At 48.2% G+C, this 14172-nt stretch overlaps 1 protein-coding gene across 3 annotated transcripts in view; it reads right to left on the reverse strand.

Annotated features, from left to right (window-relative positions):
* Positions 1–14172, reverse strand: part of AFAP1 (actin filament associated protein 1) — a 175988-nt gene that overhangs the window by 83352 nt on the left and 78464 nt on the right. For all 3 annotated transcript variants that reach the window (XM_032135443.2, XM_058430237.1, XM_032135441.2), the window contains exon 4: positions 6969–7077. In XM_032135443.2, coding sequence (XP_031991334.1) covers positions 6969–7077 — 109 coding nt within the window. The remainder of the gene's footprint in view (positions 1–6968; positions 7078–14172) is intronic.

Here is a 14172-nt window from a genome sequence, read left to right on the forward strand (position 1 = left end):
ACAAGCCGTCTACCAGCTGGAGACCCTGGGATGCTCATAGTGTGGCTCAGTTCGAGTCCAAAAGCCTCAGCACCAGGGAGGCAGATGGTGAAACTCTCAGTCTGAGATGAAGGTCTGAGAATCCAGGAGGCGGGGAAGGGGGGAGGGCAGTGGTGCTGGTATAAGTCCTGGGGTCCCAAGGCCGGGATGCCTGAAGTTCTGACGCCCAAGAGAGAAAGATGTCTCCCAGCTCAGGGAAAAGAGAGGCCCATGTGCCTTTCCTCTGTTTCTGTTCTCTCTGGGCCTCCAGCCAGTCGGATGGTGCTGCCCACACTGAGGGTGGGTCTTCCCCATGTGGGCCACTCAGACCCACAGGCCAGTGTCCTCTGGAAACACCTCACAGACACACCCAAAAACAATGCTTCACCAGTTCCTTAGGTCCCACTAATCTAGTCAACTTCACACCTCAAATTCACCACCACACTCTTCTTCACCAGAAACTAGTTTCATGGACAGGAATTGCTATCATAGTGTCGTTCTGATGAAATTACACAACACTCCAGTAAACTATTTTTAACTATAAAATGTTCATTCCAGAAAAAAACTGCATAAAAGCAACGGCGATACCACACACTGCACATCAGGCACATCAGAGCCAGGAATGGTGCCCTGAGAAGGCAGTTAGGGCGTCACGACTTTCCAAGGGGCCATGCCTTCTCTCCACCCAAATTACACAAGAATCTATCTTTAAATGGCACACGAACCACAGACAAAGGTTAAGTGACATGCAAGTGTTCTCAAGGGGACTGGAGGGCCACGCAGACCCTGCCTTTTCATTTCAATGCACTGGCTTTGCTGAGGCCATAAGCAGGAGACCCATCAGGCCCCTCTCTTGGTTTCTGACCTCACTTTTCAGAGGGAGGGGAGAGTGAGAGACTGGCAGAAAACAAACACGGCTCCTCTAGGGCAGGAGCTGTGGCCCTCATTTCTCTTGGAGTTCTAGTTCTGGGCCCAAGGCTGAGCAAGCACAATATTAGATGTTTCACAATTTAAAAAAAAAAAAAAAAAACTTGTACTGAAATTCGGCACAGAAAAATCAACAGAACCAAGGAAAGGAGTGGAAAAAGCACAGCCCTTCATCTATTCAGTAAGTGTTTATTGAGCACATATTACCTGCCAGATGCAAAACAGACAAAAGCCTTGGCCCTCTTTGTTCTCACACTCGGGTGAGGGGGAAAGAGACGACAAACGGGCTATCAGAGGGTAGGGATGTGTCCAAATAACATAATGATGAAGTATGGCTACTTCCTAGAGCTGCTCCCTCAGGTCTCAGTGTCGTTTCGTAAGAATGATGATGGTGCTTTGCAGCTGTGTCTAGCATTTTCAGACTCACAAAGCGCTTTCCCCTCGATCCTTCCGGCTGCCCCACACAACTCTGTGGAAGGCAAGGCATTTGGAGTGCAGAGAAAGGTTCTCCATCTCACATCCTCACTTTGCAATATCATTCAACACTTTTCTACTTGAGATTCTTACAGGATCAAAATACAAGAGCTATTTAAGGGTCACAAAGTTTTGAACAATGACTCTCCTTCTGCATCACAGATTCTCCACTCTTTCATGCTGCTGTGATCCTGTAAAAGGGGCTGAGGTGGGGGATGGAGGGCAGCGAGCAGGGGAGGAACAGGTGGTAGGTAAAGGGACGAGGAGAGAAGCCCTTAGACGAACTTTGGCTTTAACTTTCTTTTGAGTGGGATGGGAAGCCACCAGAAGGTTGTGAACAGAGCAGAGATCTGACTTATGCTTGAAAATGGCCAGTCGAAGTCCGAGATCTCACTCTAGAGGAATATAGTAAGTCACTGAACTTGAGACTCAGTGTCTTTAAGATAATCTCGTCTCTCTGAGAGTTACTGTGAGGATAAAATGAAGGACACAGGATAGCTCCCTGTGAACCTGAAACTCTAGAAGCAGGTGTAACGTACCTGTGCACATGACCATCCAACATCAGGGCCTGAGGAAGTGAGTGCTTATCTCCAAACACCAGCGGCATTACATAATGTATTTCATTCACACACACACCCACACCCCATAACATCAGAAATGCCATTTCAACCAATCCCCCTGGAGGAGGGAGAGGGAAGAGGGCAAAACAGAGGAATTAGAAAGCTGAAAATAAAACTGAAATCTGCGTCTGAAACCAAAACACCCAACGAGCATTGTAGTCAGTTTCTGCTATGTCAACGTAGCTAACTGGAACACCACTTCCATTGCTCTGTATGGTCTTGCTACAGGAGAAACTGTGAGGAACCCGGAAGGAGAGAAGGAAACAGCATGCCCATCTCTGAGGCCAGCACAGGGCGCCAGGCCCTGTGGAAGCTCTGGCATGTTGCGCACCCTGCTGGCATGGGGCAGCCATGGGCTCAGGTCCCCCAGCTGCTTGCTGGAGGCTCTCCCGCTTCCGTGTTTTGGACAACTCCAGAGCCAAGCGCACCTGCATCTTGTGTGGGTCACTTGTGTCACTGAGTCTGGAGGAAGTTATAGATGAGTTGCAGCTTGACCTCATGGATTTTCGTTTACCCTTGACCTCCTGCGCTTCACAGCCAGCTTTCCTTCCAGATGGTGGGTCCTACCAGGTGCTCAGGCCACAGCCACCCACTGACTTCAACAGCTCCTGCAAGTGTGCAAGGCTAATCTAGAATAAGTCGTCTATCCCCGTCGTAATGGTTCTGCTTTTCTGATGAAACCCTCACTGTTGCGCAGGTTGGTATGGACACTCTGGCAGGCTCACCCAGGAAAGGCGAGGGTGGACCTCTGGGAGTCTGGAGCACAGCTACACCATCCTTTACAGAAAACCATCTTACTTCTGAGGAACTACTTCTGGCTAGTGAAGCCCTGGCAGAGACATAATGCTTCACCATGGGACACCAAAAGAAAAGGAAACCTGAGCCGCCCTGCATGGCCCACCAGCTCTCTGACCCATGAAGGGGCACTCCATCCTCAAGTCAAAGCGGGTGTGTGACAGCAGGCTCCATCCACTCCAGAAGACGTGAGCGAGCAAGTAGCCCTTAGTCCTGTGCGCTGCCTCCTCCCTCAACAACCATTCATGAACGCTGCCTAATGGTTTGGTTGGATGGTCGACAATGGAGAGGAAGACGATTAAAAAACAGGTAGCAACCAACTGGTCTGCAGAAGATGCTGTCAACAGACCTTCACAAATGGGCACATGATATGAACAGAACTCAGCAGAAGAGGATCTTGATACTCGGGTAAATACCACGACCCACTGTAGCTACATCAGTCAGCCTCATTCCCCAGACTTCTTGTCCAAATGGGCTCATGTAGATGTGGACATGATGGCAGGAATAGAGGTTATGCATGAACTCAGCAACACGGACTTCACTCATGGAAATTAATCCGACGCCAGGTACTTCCGAGTACCCTACCTGCCAACAGCAGATGGCATCAACCTCCTTACCCCACCCCCACGCCCTGACACCATCCCCGGGATATCAGCTGGTACCTAATGGCAGGTTGTTATTACTGGTCCACTTCCATTATGAAGAGATCATTAAAATAAATTTGCCTTCTGGGTCCACAGGGCCTTAAAGAACGTCCTGTTATGCATGATGGGAGCCCCACACCATCGCTCCTGACCAGGGAACTCATTTACAGTAAATGAAGTACACAACAATGGGTCTGTGCTCAGGAAATTCACTGATCTTGCCACAGACTCCAGCACCCTGAAGTCGCTTACCCAATAGGTCAAAATAATTTTTTTTGAATATCCAATTATAGTGCCAGCCAACTGGTGACACCTTGTGGGCTTGGGGGCAAGAGACTTCAGAGTATCTTCTGGCACTATATGTTCTGACTTGGTGGTACTGTTTCTCCCACAGCACAGATTCACAGCCCAAGAATCAAGGGGTGAAACAAGAGGAGCCTCCTCTCACTATTACCCCTAGTGACCCACTAACAAAATGCTTGCTTTCCTTCCCTAAAATGCTGGACCGCACTGATCTAAGGGCAAGATATGGCAATGGTTTCATTAAACTGGAAGCAGGAGCTGCCACCTGGCCACACCGGGCTCCTCGTGTCAGTAACAGGCAAAACAGCGGCTCCTGCAGTGGCTGAGGTGACGGACCCCAATCGTGAGGAAGCCGTTACCCCACAGTGGGAGTAAGGAAGAACACGCAGGGGACCTGGAAGACCCCAAGTGCCCCTCTGTGTTCTCACACCCTCTGATTAAAGTTAATGAAAAGTCATGACCATCCAATACAGAAGTGCTACTGAAGGTCCAGACCTTTCAAGAAAGGAAGTTGGACCACCCACCAAGAAAAAACCCATGACCAACCAAGGGGTTTGCTGGGGGCAGCGGGAACATGAAAGGGGCAGTAGAAGGAAGTGGTAAATTCTACCATGAACACTGACCAGGTGTGGAGACTGAACCTGTTACAGGCTTTTCTTCCTTGTTTTGATAAGAATATAACTGTGTACATAGAAACGAATTCTTCTTCCCCCCTCTCCCAGGCCCCTACCACCTCACATAAGAAGGGCTAACAGGATTCAACCTTGTATGAATATCTCGGAATTTAGGTTACAGGCTCTAGAAGAGAATGGATGTCACCCAAATGTTGGACAAAGGGGCTCTGTCTCCTCTGCGGGGAGCTGGGGAATTTCCCATCACCCGGGCGATGGTGAATCACGTTAGGCTCAAGCACGCGCTGCTCATCTCTACTTGGAAACTCAGTGTGGCTAAAAGAGGTATGCATGGGTGCCAAGTTGACCAAAGACAAACTGTGGTGGTTTTCTACTGTATCAGCCTAGCAAGGCTGGAATCACACTTCTCAAAATTCCCTTTCTTAGATGATTCTGGGCTAGAGTGGCCCTGAGTGAAATCTGGGAGTGATGTGGAGGGCAGAGGGGAGCAGTGGCCCCAGACTCTGCAGGTGGACCCGGGGACAGGGACTGCCGCAGCTCACGTGGGCTGCTGCTGGTCACCTGTGCCCTCAGGAGAGACGCAGGCTCCCGTCTGTCTGTCCCTCCTCTTCCCCAATCCTCATCCAGCTTTCTTCCCAGCTGCCGGCCCAACCAGACACAGCAGAAACTGCCTGTGCTTCTTCCAAGGAAGAAGTTCTCACAACTGCACACACCCTCATTCCTTCAAACTCTTCCCTCCGTGACATTCAAAATGGTTTGGCTTCTCCGATGAGACCATAACCCACACAGGTTTGACAAAACCATCTCAAAGTTCATATCTAACTGAAGGCGGTACAATCCTGAACTGAGCTGACAACTCAACCCACGGCTGTTGCTCAAGGGAGGGGCGGCTGTGTTCTGGGGCCATCAACTGAGAGTCCCACGGCAGATGTGTCATTGGAGAAGCCACTGTGCGCCATCACTGCTGTCTCCTCATTCCCCAGGCGTGAGTTCCTCAGTCACCTCTTCTTCTGGAGTCAGCGGCTGAGGAACAGCCCCACTGAAGGGGCCGTGACCCACCAGCTACATGCAGCTCCTCAGAATGAAAATGACCAACAGCCCCCAAAATCAAACGATCACTCTGTTTCCAGCCTTGAAAGTACACTGCAGGGGAAAGGCCAGAGACAGACGTTCCAAATGCTAGAAAATACCCTCAACAAGAAAACATACCTGTCTTTACTCACTGCCATTAAAAATAAAGGAACTCAATGAGGTTCTGAGTTATATCAAGACATTTAATTTGTTTTCTAATTAATCTCCTATCTTCTTAAATAGTTGATAAATTATTGTCAAAATTGAAAAATCCATAGCCACCTTATCGGAACTATCCCTTTTCTCATCCAAAGCACAACTAAGTATTGACATTCGGCCCGGTCTGTGCCTCAACTGCTCCAGAAGCTGAGGAGACAGGCAAGCAGGAGCAGCTGGCGCCCTCAGGGGCATGCAGTCCAGCTGGCCTGGCTTCTCCACAGCCCTTCTCCACACTCAGAGAAGCATGCCAATGGGGGAATCTCCTGTAACAACCTCCTTCCAGTCATCAAGACGGATCCTGCTTTGGTGGAACAGCTGCGCTCGTAGACTGCCAAGGAGAGAAAGATCCGAAATGCAAAGTCTCTGTGTGGCAGGTAACAGTATAACAACTTTGGGGAAAAGGAGAGCATTGCCCTCAGGAGACAGACAAGGCTGGAGACCACACACAGACGATCAATGCACCAGGAGCCTCCTGAGTACAGTCAACAACCGCTCTGTCACTTCCCATTTAGCTATCTTTCTTTTTAAAAAGCAAGCTGGATTCCATAAGTTGACATACATTGAGGTATTCAACTTTCTTATGAGATGGTAGCTCCCTGCCTGACAGACACTGAAAGGAAACATACAGCCACCAATTCAAAAATGAATTCCAGAGATTCAACATCAGCATGTCATGCTTCATCTGCACTTGGAGCTGGGTACTAACAAACAGGTACTCCTGAGTGCTACCAACAGGCCACTGACTGGGGCCAGGGGAACCAGGGCTTAGGCAAAAATCGTCTAATAGAACCTGTACCCCCCAAAAAGAAAAAAACAAAAGTCTATGACTGAGACGCCTGTTTGTGTTGTACCCAATTATTTCCGGCCCGACAGCCAGCCTGGTGGAAACTGCTCTAATCGTGGCAGGATGGGTGAAGCCCAAGAGAATCGAAGACTAAGGAAGCGGGGGCTGTAGCATGCACCCAAAAAATATACCGCAAAGAGCCATTTCTCTTCCGCGTGCTGATACCTGTTGCCACAGCAATAAGCTTTCACTACCTTTGAGTCAAGGAAGACAGCAATCGGAATAGAGGCTTGTGTGTGAGGCACTCGGTGTCCTTCTCAAAACCTTTCCTGTACTGACAATCTCTTTGGGTTCAAAAAGTACTTGGCCCACAGTGTTTTATAATGCCCTGTTCCCCTTCCGACCCAGAAAGGGGACAGGCTCTGCAACAGTCCTGCCAATCACAAAGGCTGAGCATGGCTGGGCAGGGCTGGCCACTCACTTGATGTGATGTATTCCGGAGCTTTTCCGGGGCTCAGCGGCACAGCTTCCTCATAATAACCTTCTGGGAGGGAGGATGTTGGCAATGGTGGAGGCCCACTGTCAGGAGGCTGAGGAAGAAAGGAAAAGCAACACAGAAATTAGCATGACCATTAGAAGGAAATTCTGGATTTCCAATTAACAGGTGTGGCCAGTCTTTTCCTCTTTCCTCTGTAAAGTCTTCGGCAAAAGAGAACCTCATCCCACAAAGAGGCTTGGAAGGCCACCCGATGTGTCTCTCTTACTTCCTGTGCACATCCATGCCCCAGCCTCAGCCACATGCCGTCCAGTCCACACCAGATCTCCAGGTTCGGCGTGTGCAGCAGTCTCACTGGAGCAACCACGACACAGAATTCCCCTTCCCCCACGCAGGACTGGGCCTGTTCAGACGCTGCCCCAGGGGTCTGAGACAGTGTGTGCACTCCCCTTTATCCCCACACACTCCACACACACCAACCCTCGCAGGCCTCAGACGCAGACTCTGGGACTCCATGGCCCTGCCACAGGCGGTGGGCTCCTGGGACACAGGCGCACCCAGCACTCATCACAGAGCGAGCTGATGAGCCACACTGGCTGAGTGCACGAGTGAGGCTTGCCCACATTCTCACCATATCCCTACTGTGTGCTAGGAAAACTTTAAAAAAGCAAATCACCTGGGAGCCACTTTCTAAAACAAAGTAGAAATTATTCTCTAGAGATGGAATCCATTCCTTATTAAAACCAATCATGTCACAATTTTTTTTTTTTTTTTTTTTTTGAGTTGGAGTCTCGCTCTGTCGCCCAGGCTGGAGTGCAGTGGCGCAATCTCTGCTCACTGCAAGCTCTGCCTCCTGGGTTCATGCCATTCTCCTGCCTCAGCCTCCCAAGTAACTGGGACTACAGGTGCCCAACACCACACCCGGCTAATTTTGTATTTTTAGTAGAGACAGGGTTTCACCGTGTTAGCCAGGATGGTCTCGAATGTCTGACCTCGTGATCAGCCCGCCTCGGCCTCCCAAAGTGCTGGGATTACAGGCGTGAGCCACCGCGCCTGGCCCATCACAATTTTTTAACAAACTCAGAGACCGAAACTCTCTCTGGTTGTGAAGCCACAGCCTTAGAATATGGACGAGCTGGGGGCTCACTCCATGCCTCGGGACAATCTACGTCCTACCTGGCCTTCAGGACTGTGCTTGAGTCCCCTCTTTTCTTAAATGTTCCTGATGGCTCTAATCCACCCCAGCCTCTCCCTCCTCAGATCATCTACAGGACTTGCTGGTGTGTCTCTCACTGGTCCTTCTGCCAACAGAGGCGGCTGAGTGGCAGGAAAGCTGGCATTCGCCCAGCATCTGCAATCTGCCCAGTACTGTGCTAGACACTTCTGCACTTGCCACAGAAACATCAATCAATCCATGCAGGAATCCTTCAGGGCACGAATTCTATTACCTTCTATTTTACAGATACAGAAGTTGAAGCTCAGAATCTAAATCTGCTCAAAATCAGACACTAGTAACTGCCAGCTGGAGTTTTCAAACACATCTGCCTGCTAAAGACCTTTTCAATATTCATATTCTTTCTCTCTCCCCTTTTTCCTATGAATAGCATGCAACAATTTCCCACTAACTAGATTCTGTAAACAAGCTGGGAAGAGGTATGTTCACAAGGAATGGAACAGAGCAGAGGCCCCAAATTGAAATCTACTCAGTTACAGTTCCAAGTAGAACAAGGTTCTATTGAAAGTATGGGGCTGTTGTGTTTTTTTAACGTAAACTCTCCAGAAAGTGCGACTCCATCGCTTTCTATGTAACTCATCTCTGAAGCCAAGAAGTCCTTTGTGAATGACTAATCACCCACTGCAGATTCATCCCACTCCTTCCTCTTACCAGATGAAGAAGTGAACTCACTCCAGACCATCTGCACAATATTCCTTCAGGGACTTACAGAGAGTTACCTCCCTCCCGCCCCCAGTCCTTGTTCCCGAGGCTAAATAACTCCAATTCCTTTGCACTCCTATCAGAAGGCTGGCTGCCCAAACTGTCATCATAGTGTGGTATTAGGCTGGACCATCTCCAGGTCCTTCATATCTTCCTATAGACGCAACAGAACCTGATACACGGGGCCCGGCACCAGGCAAGGTCTGTACAGGAGTCCACATCCAAGTTAAAATCTCTGCTGGCTGCTTTTGGAAAACAGCTGCTTGATTCACTGAGTATCTTTTATTCCTGAAACGCAGGGTATTCCAACTTCCTTTTAGCATGGTCAAACTATTCATGTCCTGGAAAAGCATGACAAATAGCTGAATCAAACAAATGTTTGTGAACTAGTACAGGTCAGACTCCTTTCCTCAGTGCCCCAAGGAACTTACTCTCCAAATCGACGGGGTTCTGAGCAGACACTTTCAAACCCTATTGGTGGTCATGTACTTGGCACAACCTTTTGAGTATGCCCTTAGATCCAATAATTCCACTTCTAGAAACATATGTCAAAAACCACATATGAGAAAAACCACATAAGGATGTTCAATAAAAGTTTGTTTAGTAAAATCTAAAAACAATCTAAATGTTCAAGAGAAGAATGCTCCGATATACTGCTACATCCACAGACGGACATTTAAAAGGCCAGTGCATGTGTACAGCCATTTACTTTATTAACCTCTACAAGATACTGCTGCATGAAAGAACAAAGGTGTACTATGATCCCTTTACATAAAAGGTGAGTGTTTGTGCTTACGTATATACAAAGGCAGAAGGTCATTCACTAAAAGTGTTCATAGTGGTTGCCTCTTTCTATATGCAATCTGGAATGCTTGAGTTTTCTGCATAGTTGTCATTTTAAAAAATAAAACTACTTTCATTTTGAAATAATACCCCCTCAGAAAATAATACTGCTAAAGAATCACTCCACTCTCAAATACCACTTATCCTTGAAATCGGCCACAGGGGTTTCAAACACTTCAGGCTTGTTAAAGTCAAACCGGAGAAGGGCCGAAAAGATGAGCAAACTGTCACCACCACTGCTTTTAGAGGATCAAGTCTTTCCAATCCTTTCCAATAAGAATTCACTGAGAGCACAATTAACGGAATTCTAAAAGGTACACAACAGGGAAGACAGGTTTCCAACAGGGGCATGGGAAAGCAGAGGCCAGGCAGGAAATAAGAGAGTCTGGCAAAGGGAGGAAGACGCAGGCGCACAGCCACTCACATCCAAGGCGGGCTTGCTCCTGCACCTCTGCAACCTTGCCAAGACTCCTCGTCCCCATTCCCTCACCTAAAACAAGGGCATCGCGTCAGAACAACCTTCAGTGCCCACCCCAGCTCTGAAAAACAAGGGCATCGCGTCAGAACAACCTTCAGTGCACACTCCAGCTCTGAGAGTCCAATTCCAGCATTCTTATAAAGCTACAGGTCCACAGACAACAAAGCCAACTTTACCTCTTCCAAAATTCCATTGAGAGCCAACCCCATGTCCTCCCAAAGGATAAAGGACATGCGAATCTCTGGGCAGAGAGAGTCCCTCAAATGTACCACTGAATGGCAGCCCCACACACCACTGTGGAATCACTCAACTCTCCCTCACTATCAGGAGAGATCCAGTCTGTGCACATGCCCCTAACACGGCCTGCATCTGTCCCCACTGTTTCCTGGGCTGCCACTCACAAAACACAAGCTAAGACAACAAGGGTCCTTGGGCCGGGCGCGGTGGCTCATGCCTGTAATCCCAGCACTTTGGGAGACCGAGGCGGGTGGATCACAAGATCAAGAGTTCGAGACCAGCCTGGCCAACATGATGAAACCCCATCTCTACTAAGAATACAAAAATCAGCCGAGCATGGTGGTAGGTGCCTGTAATCCCAGCTACTCAGGAGGCTGAGGCAGGAGAATTGTTTAAATCCGGGAGGCAGAGGTTGCAGTGAGCCAAGATCGCCACACTGCACTCCAGCCTGGGCAACAGAGCAAGACTCCATCTCGAAAAAAAGAAAACAAGGGTCCAAAGTCTAACTACCATGGCATCTTTAGACACTTAAAAAGAAGTATGAGAAACTACCCTCCTCAGAGAATGACTGATCTTCACTCCTGCTGTGCCCTAGAAATAAGAAAGAACTGGCACTGTGCCAGTGACTGGGTAACTCTCAAATTCACTAAACTATTTCTCCCTCAAATTAATACTTAAGTAAAAGCTCCTGAACTTTTATTTTAGAAAATCTTATCTACCTTCAGGAATTGTAAATTTCTGCTGTAAGGTCTCCATCTTGCATTAGAGAAAACTAGTACTTACACAACAGCACAGTAATATAACCTAGGCTTGTGGGCTTACAGCACTGGCCGTAATTTTAATTCTCGTCTTTTGGAAAGGAAAGCCCATTGGTATCTGTCTTTGCTACTTTAAGGAAAAGCGAATTCTTTAAACAAAAAGAGAATTCACAGAGAATTCTCTTTCCAATAATAATAAAAATAGCCATGGTGGGAGGATTGCTTAAAGCCAGGAGCTCAAGACCAGCCTGGGCAACATGGCAAAATCCCATCTCTACAAAAAAAAATACAAAAATTAGCCAGGCATGATGGTGCATGCCTATAGTCCCAGCTGCTAGGGAGGCTGAGGTGGGAGGACTGCTTGAGCCCGGGAGGTTGCAGCTACAGTGAGCCATGATCATGCACTGCACTCCAGCCTGGGTGACAGTGAGATGCTATCTCAAATAAATAAATAATTGTTTGTAAAATGATATGTTATACATACAGTAATAATTATTATTGTTATTACTACAGGTTGAAGATCTCTTCTCCAAAATGCTTGGGACCAGAAATGTTTCTGATTTTGATTTTGTGTGTGTGTGGGGGGGTGGTGGATTTGGAATATTTGCATTATGTACTTACTGCCTGAGCATCCCAAATCCAAAAATCCAAAATCTAGAATGCTCCAAAATCCAACACTTTTTTAGCGCTGAAATGATGCTCAAAGGACATGTTCACTGGACCATTTCGAATTTCCAGATTCAGGATGCTCAACCTGTACTGACCACTTGCCTGCAAGGTGTCAGCCACTGTCCTGGGATGCTTGATACATATTTTCTCTCATTCAGAAAATAACACTCAGATGTCAGCCTCTTAATTGTGATTTCACAGATGAGGAAACCGAGGCTCAAGAGATTAAAGAAACTGCCCGGGGCTGGACATGCTTATCCACAGAAGTCAGCCAGAGTGGGCACGGCCTGCTGACCTGGAAGCTGCGGCCCAACTGCACGGCGTCTGTCGCTCCTGCAGCCTCAGCACCTACCATACAGTGGGCTGAGCAGACAAGATGTAAGGAGGGAACCAACGAACCTAACAACCAAGACTGCACGGGTCCAGACCTTTTGCTCCCATATCACACAGCACAAGCAGACGTGTCATTTCTGGGGAAGACTCCCCGTCCCCGCGCCCAAGGCTGACCCAGCACCTTCACGCCTTCCACTGCCGCTTGCCTCGCCTGCCTCACTCGCCTCCTGACAGGCACTCCGCCCTCTGTCTGCTGCTCCCCACCTTCTTCCCTACCCCTGCCCCATCTGTTGCTTAGTCCTTTCCAGGGAAACACCAATAAATGACAAGAGCTGATCTTAGCTGAGAAATACATACCCCTAGGATTTGGAATCCCTTTCTGACTTTAATTTTATATATACAGTGACACCTCCAGATTCTGTTTTTCTGGTAAAAGGGATTAAAATCTGTTAAGAGTAACAGCCAGGCTGGGCACGGTGGCTCACACTTGTAATCCCAGCACTTTGGGAGGCCGAGGCGGGCGGATCACGAGGTCAGGAGATTGAGACCACAGTGAAACCCCATCTCTACTAAAAATATAAAAAATTAGCCGGGCGTGGTGGCGGGCGCCTGTAATCCCAGCTACTCGGAGAGGCTGAGGCAGGAGAATGGCGTGAACCTGGGAGGCGGAGCTTGCAGCCAGCTGAGATCACGCCACTGCACTCCAGCACTCCAGCACTCCAGCCTGGGTGACAGAGCCAGACTCCGTCTCAAAAAAAAAAAAAAAGAGTAACAGCCAAAAAATATATAATCTGAAATAAGAAAATCAGGGCTCAAGTTCCATTTCTATCACATATTGGTGAAACCCTTTTCTAACCGACGCGAGTATTTCAGCAGCACCCTACGGCATTCGTGCCATAATCTAAACTTCCTGTGCCGCTCGCTGCTCATCTGCGGGAAGGAATCCATGCTGCTGAGGGAAACTGAGGATAATAAAATTTTATAGTTTAAGCTGCAAAGATGGTTTCAATCCTAACACTAAGAATTCTGAGTACATACGCTTCTTGGCAAAATGCAAGTCTTTATCCAAATTACAACCCATTCCATTGTGATCACTGTTAAGTCTGCATTCCACCCAGCGCTTGAGTAAACACTGGGAAGATTGTCTCACATATTTTCTTCAAGTTTCTCTCCTTTTACTTATGCATGACAAAGAATGAAAGCCCTGTGGGGCCATGTCATCTCCCCTCCCTTTTCCATCAGCAGGCAGGCATCCAGATGGAAGGCGAGGCGGCCCACCAGGGGCGGAAACAGGATACAGTGGAATCCAGCCATAAAGTGAATTGAAAACAAAGATGCCACTGGGATTATACATGAGCCAAAACTGAGATTCCTGAAAGACTGGGGAAAAAGGCAAACAAGATGGCTCATATCCCCCAAAGGGTCACATCCTACACCACAGGAAAATGAATGATTTTCTTGTTTTAAATCGTGGGCTTTAGCCCCAACTCTGCAACTGGTAAAAGAGCCAACGTTGTCACATAATCTCAAAGAGCCTCGTAATGTCATCTGTCAAAAAGAGATAACAAGGTTGCTGTGAAGGTACCTGAGAAAGAGCGAAACGCATCGATGGGAAGATGGTAACACCTGGTATCAAAACTTCACTGTTTCAGGCCGAGTATGGTGGCTCACATCTTAGTCTCCGCTTCTCAGGAGGGTGAGGTGGGAGAATCACTTAGGCCCAGGAGTTCAAAACTAGCCTGGGAAACATGGAAAAACCCCATCTCCACAAAAAATACAAAAATTAGCCAGGTGTGATGGTGTACATCTGTAGTCCCAGCTACTCGGGAGGCTGAGGTAAGAGGATCGCTTGAGCCTGGGAGGTCAAGGCTGCAGTGAGCTGTGATCATGCCACCGCATTCCAGCCTAAGCAACAGAATGAGACTGTCTCAAAAA

The sequence above is a fragment of the Hylobates moloch genome, unplaced genomic scaffold (assembly GCF_009828535.3).
Source record: "Hylobates moloch isolate HMO894 unplaced genomic scaffold, HMol_V3 SCAFFOLD_17, whole genome shotgun sequence".
In the NCBI taxonomy this organism is placed as follows: Eukaryota; Metazoa; Chordata; class Mammalia; order Primates; family Hylobatidae; genus Hylobates; species Hylobates moloch.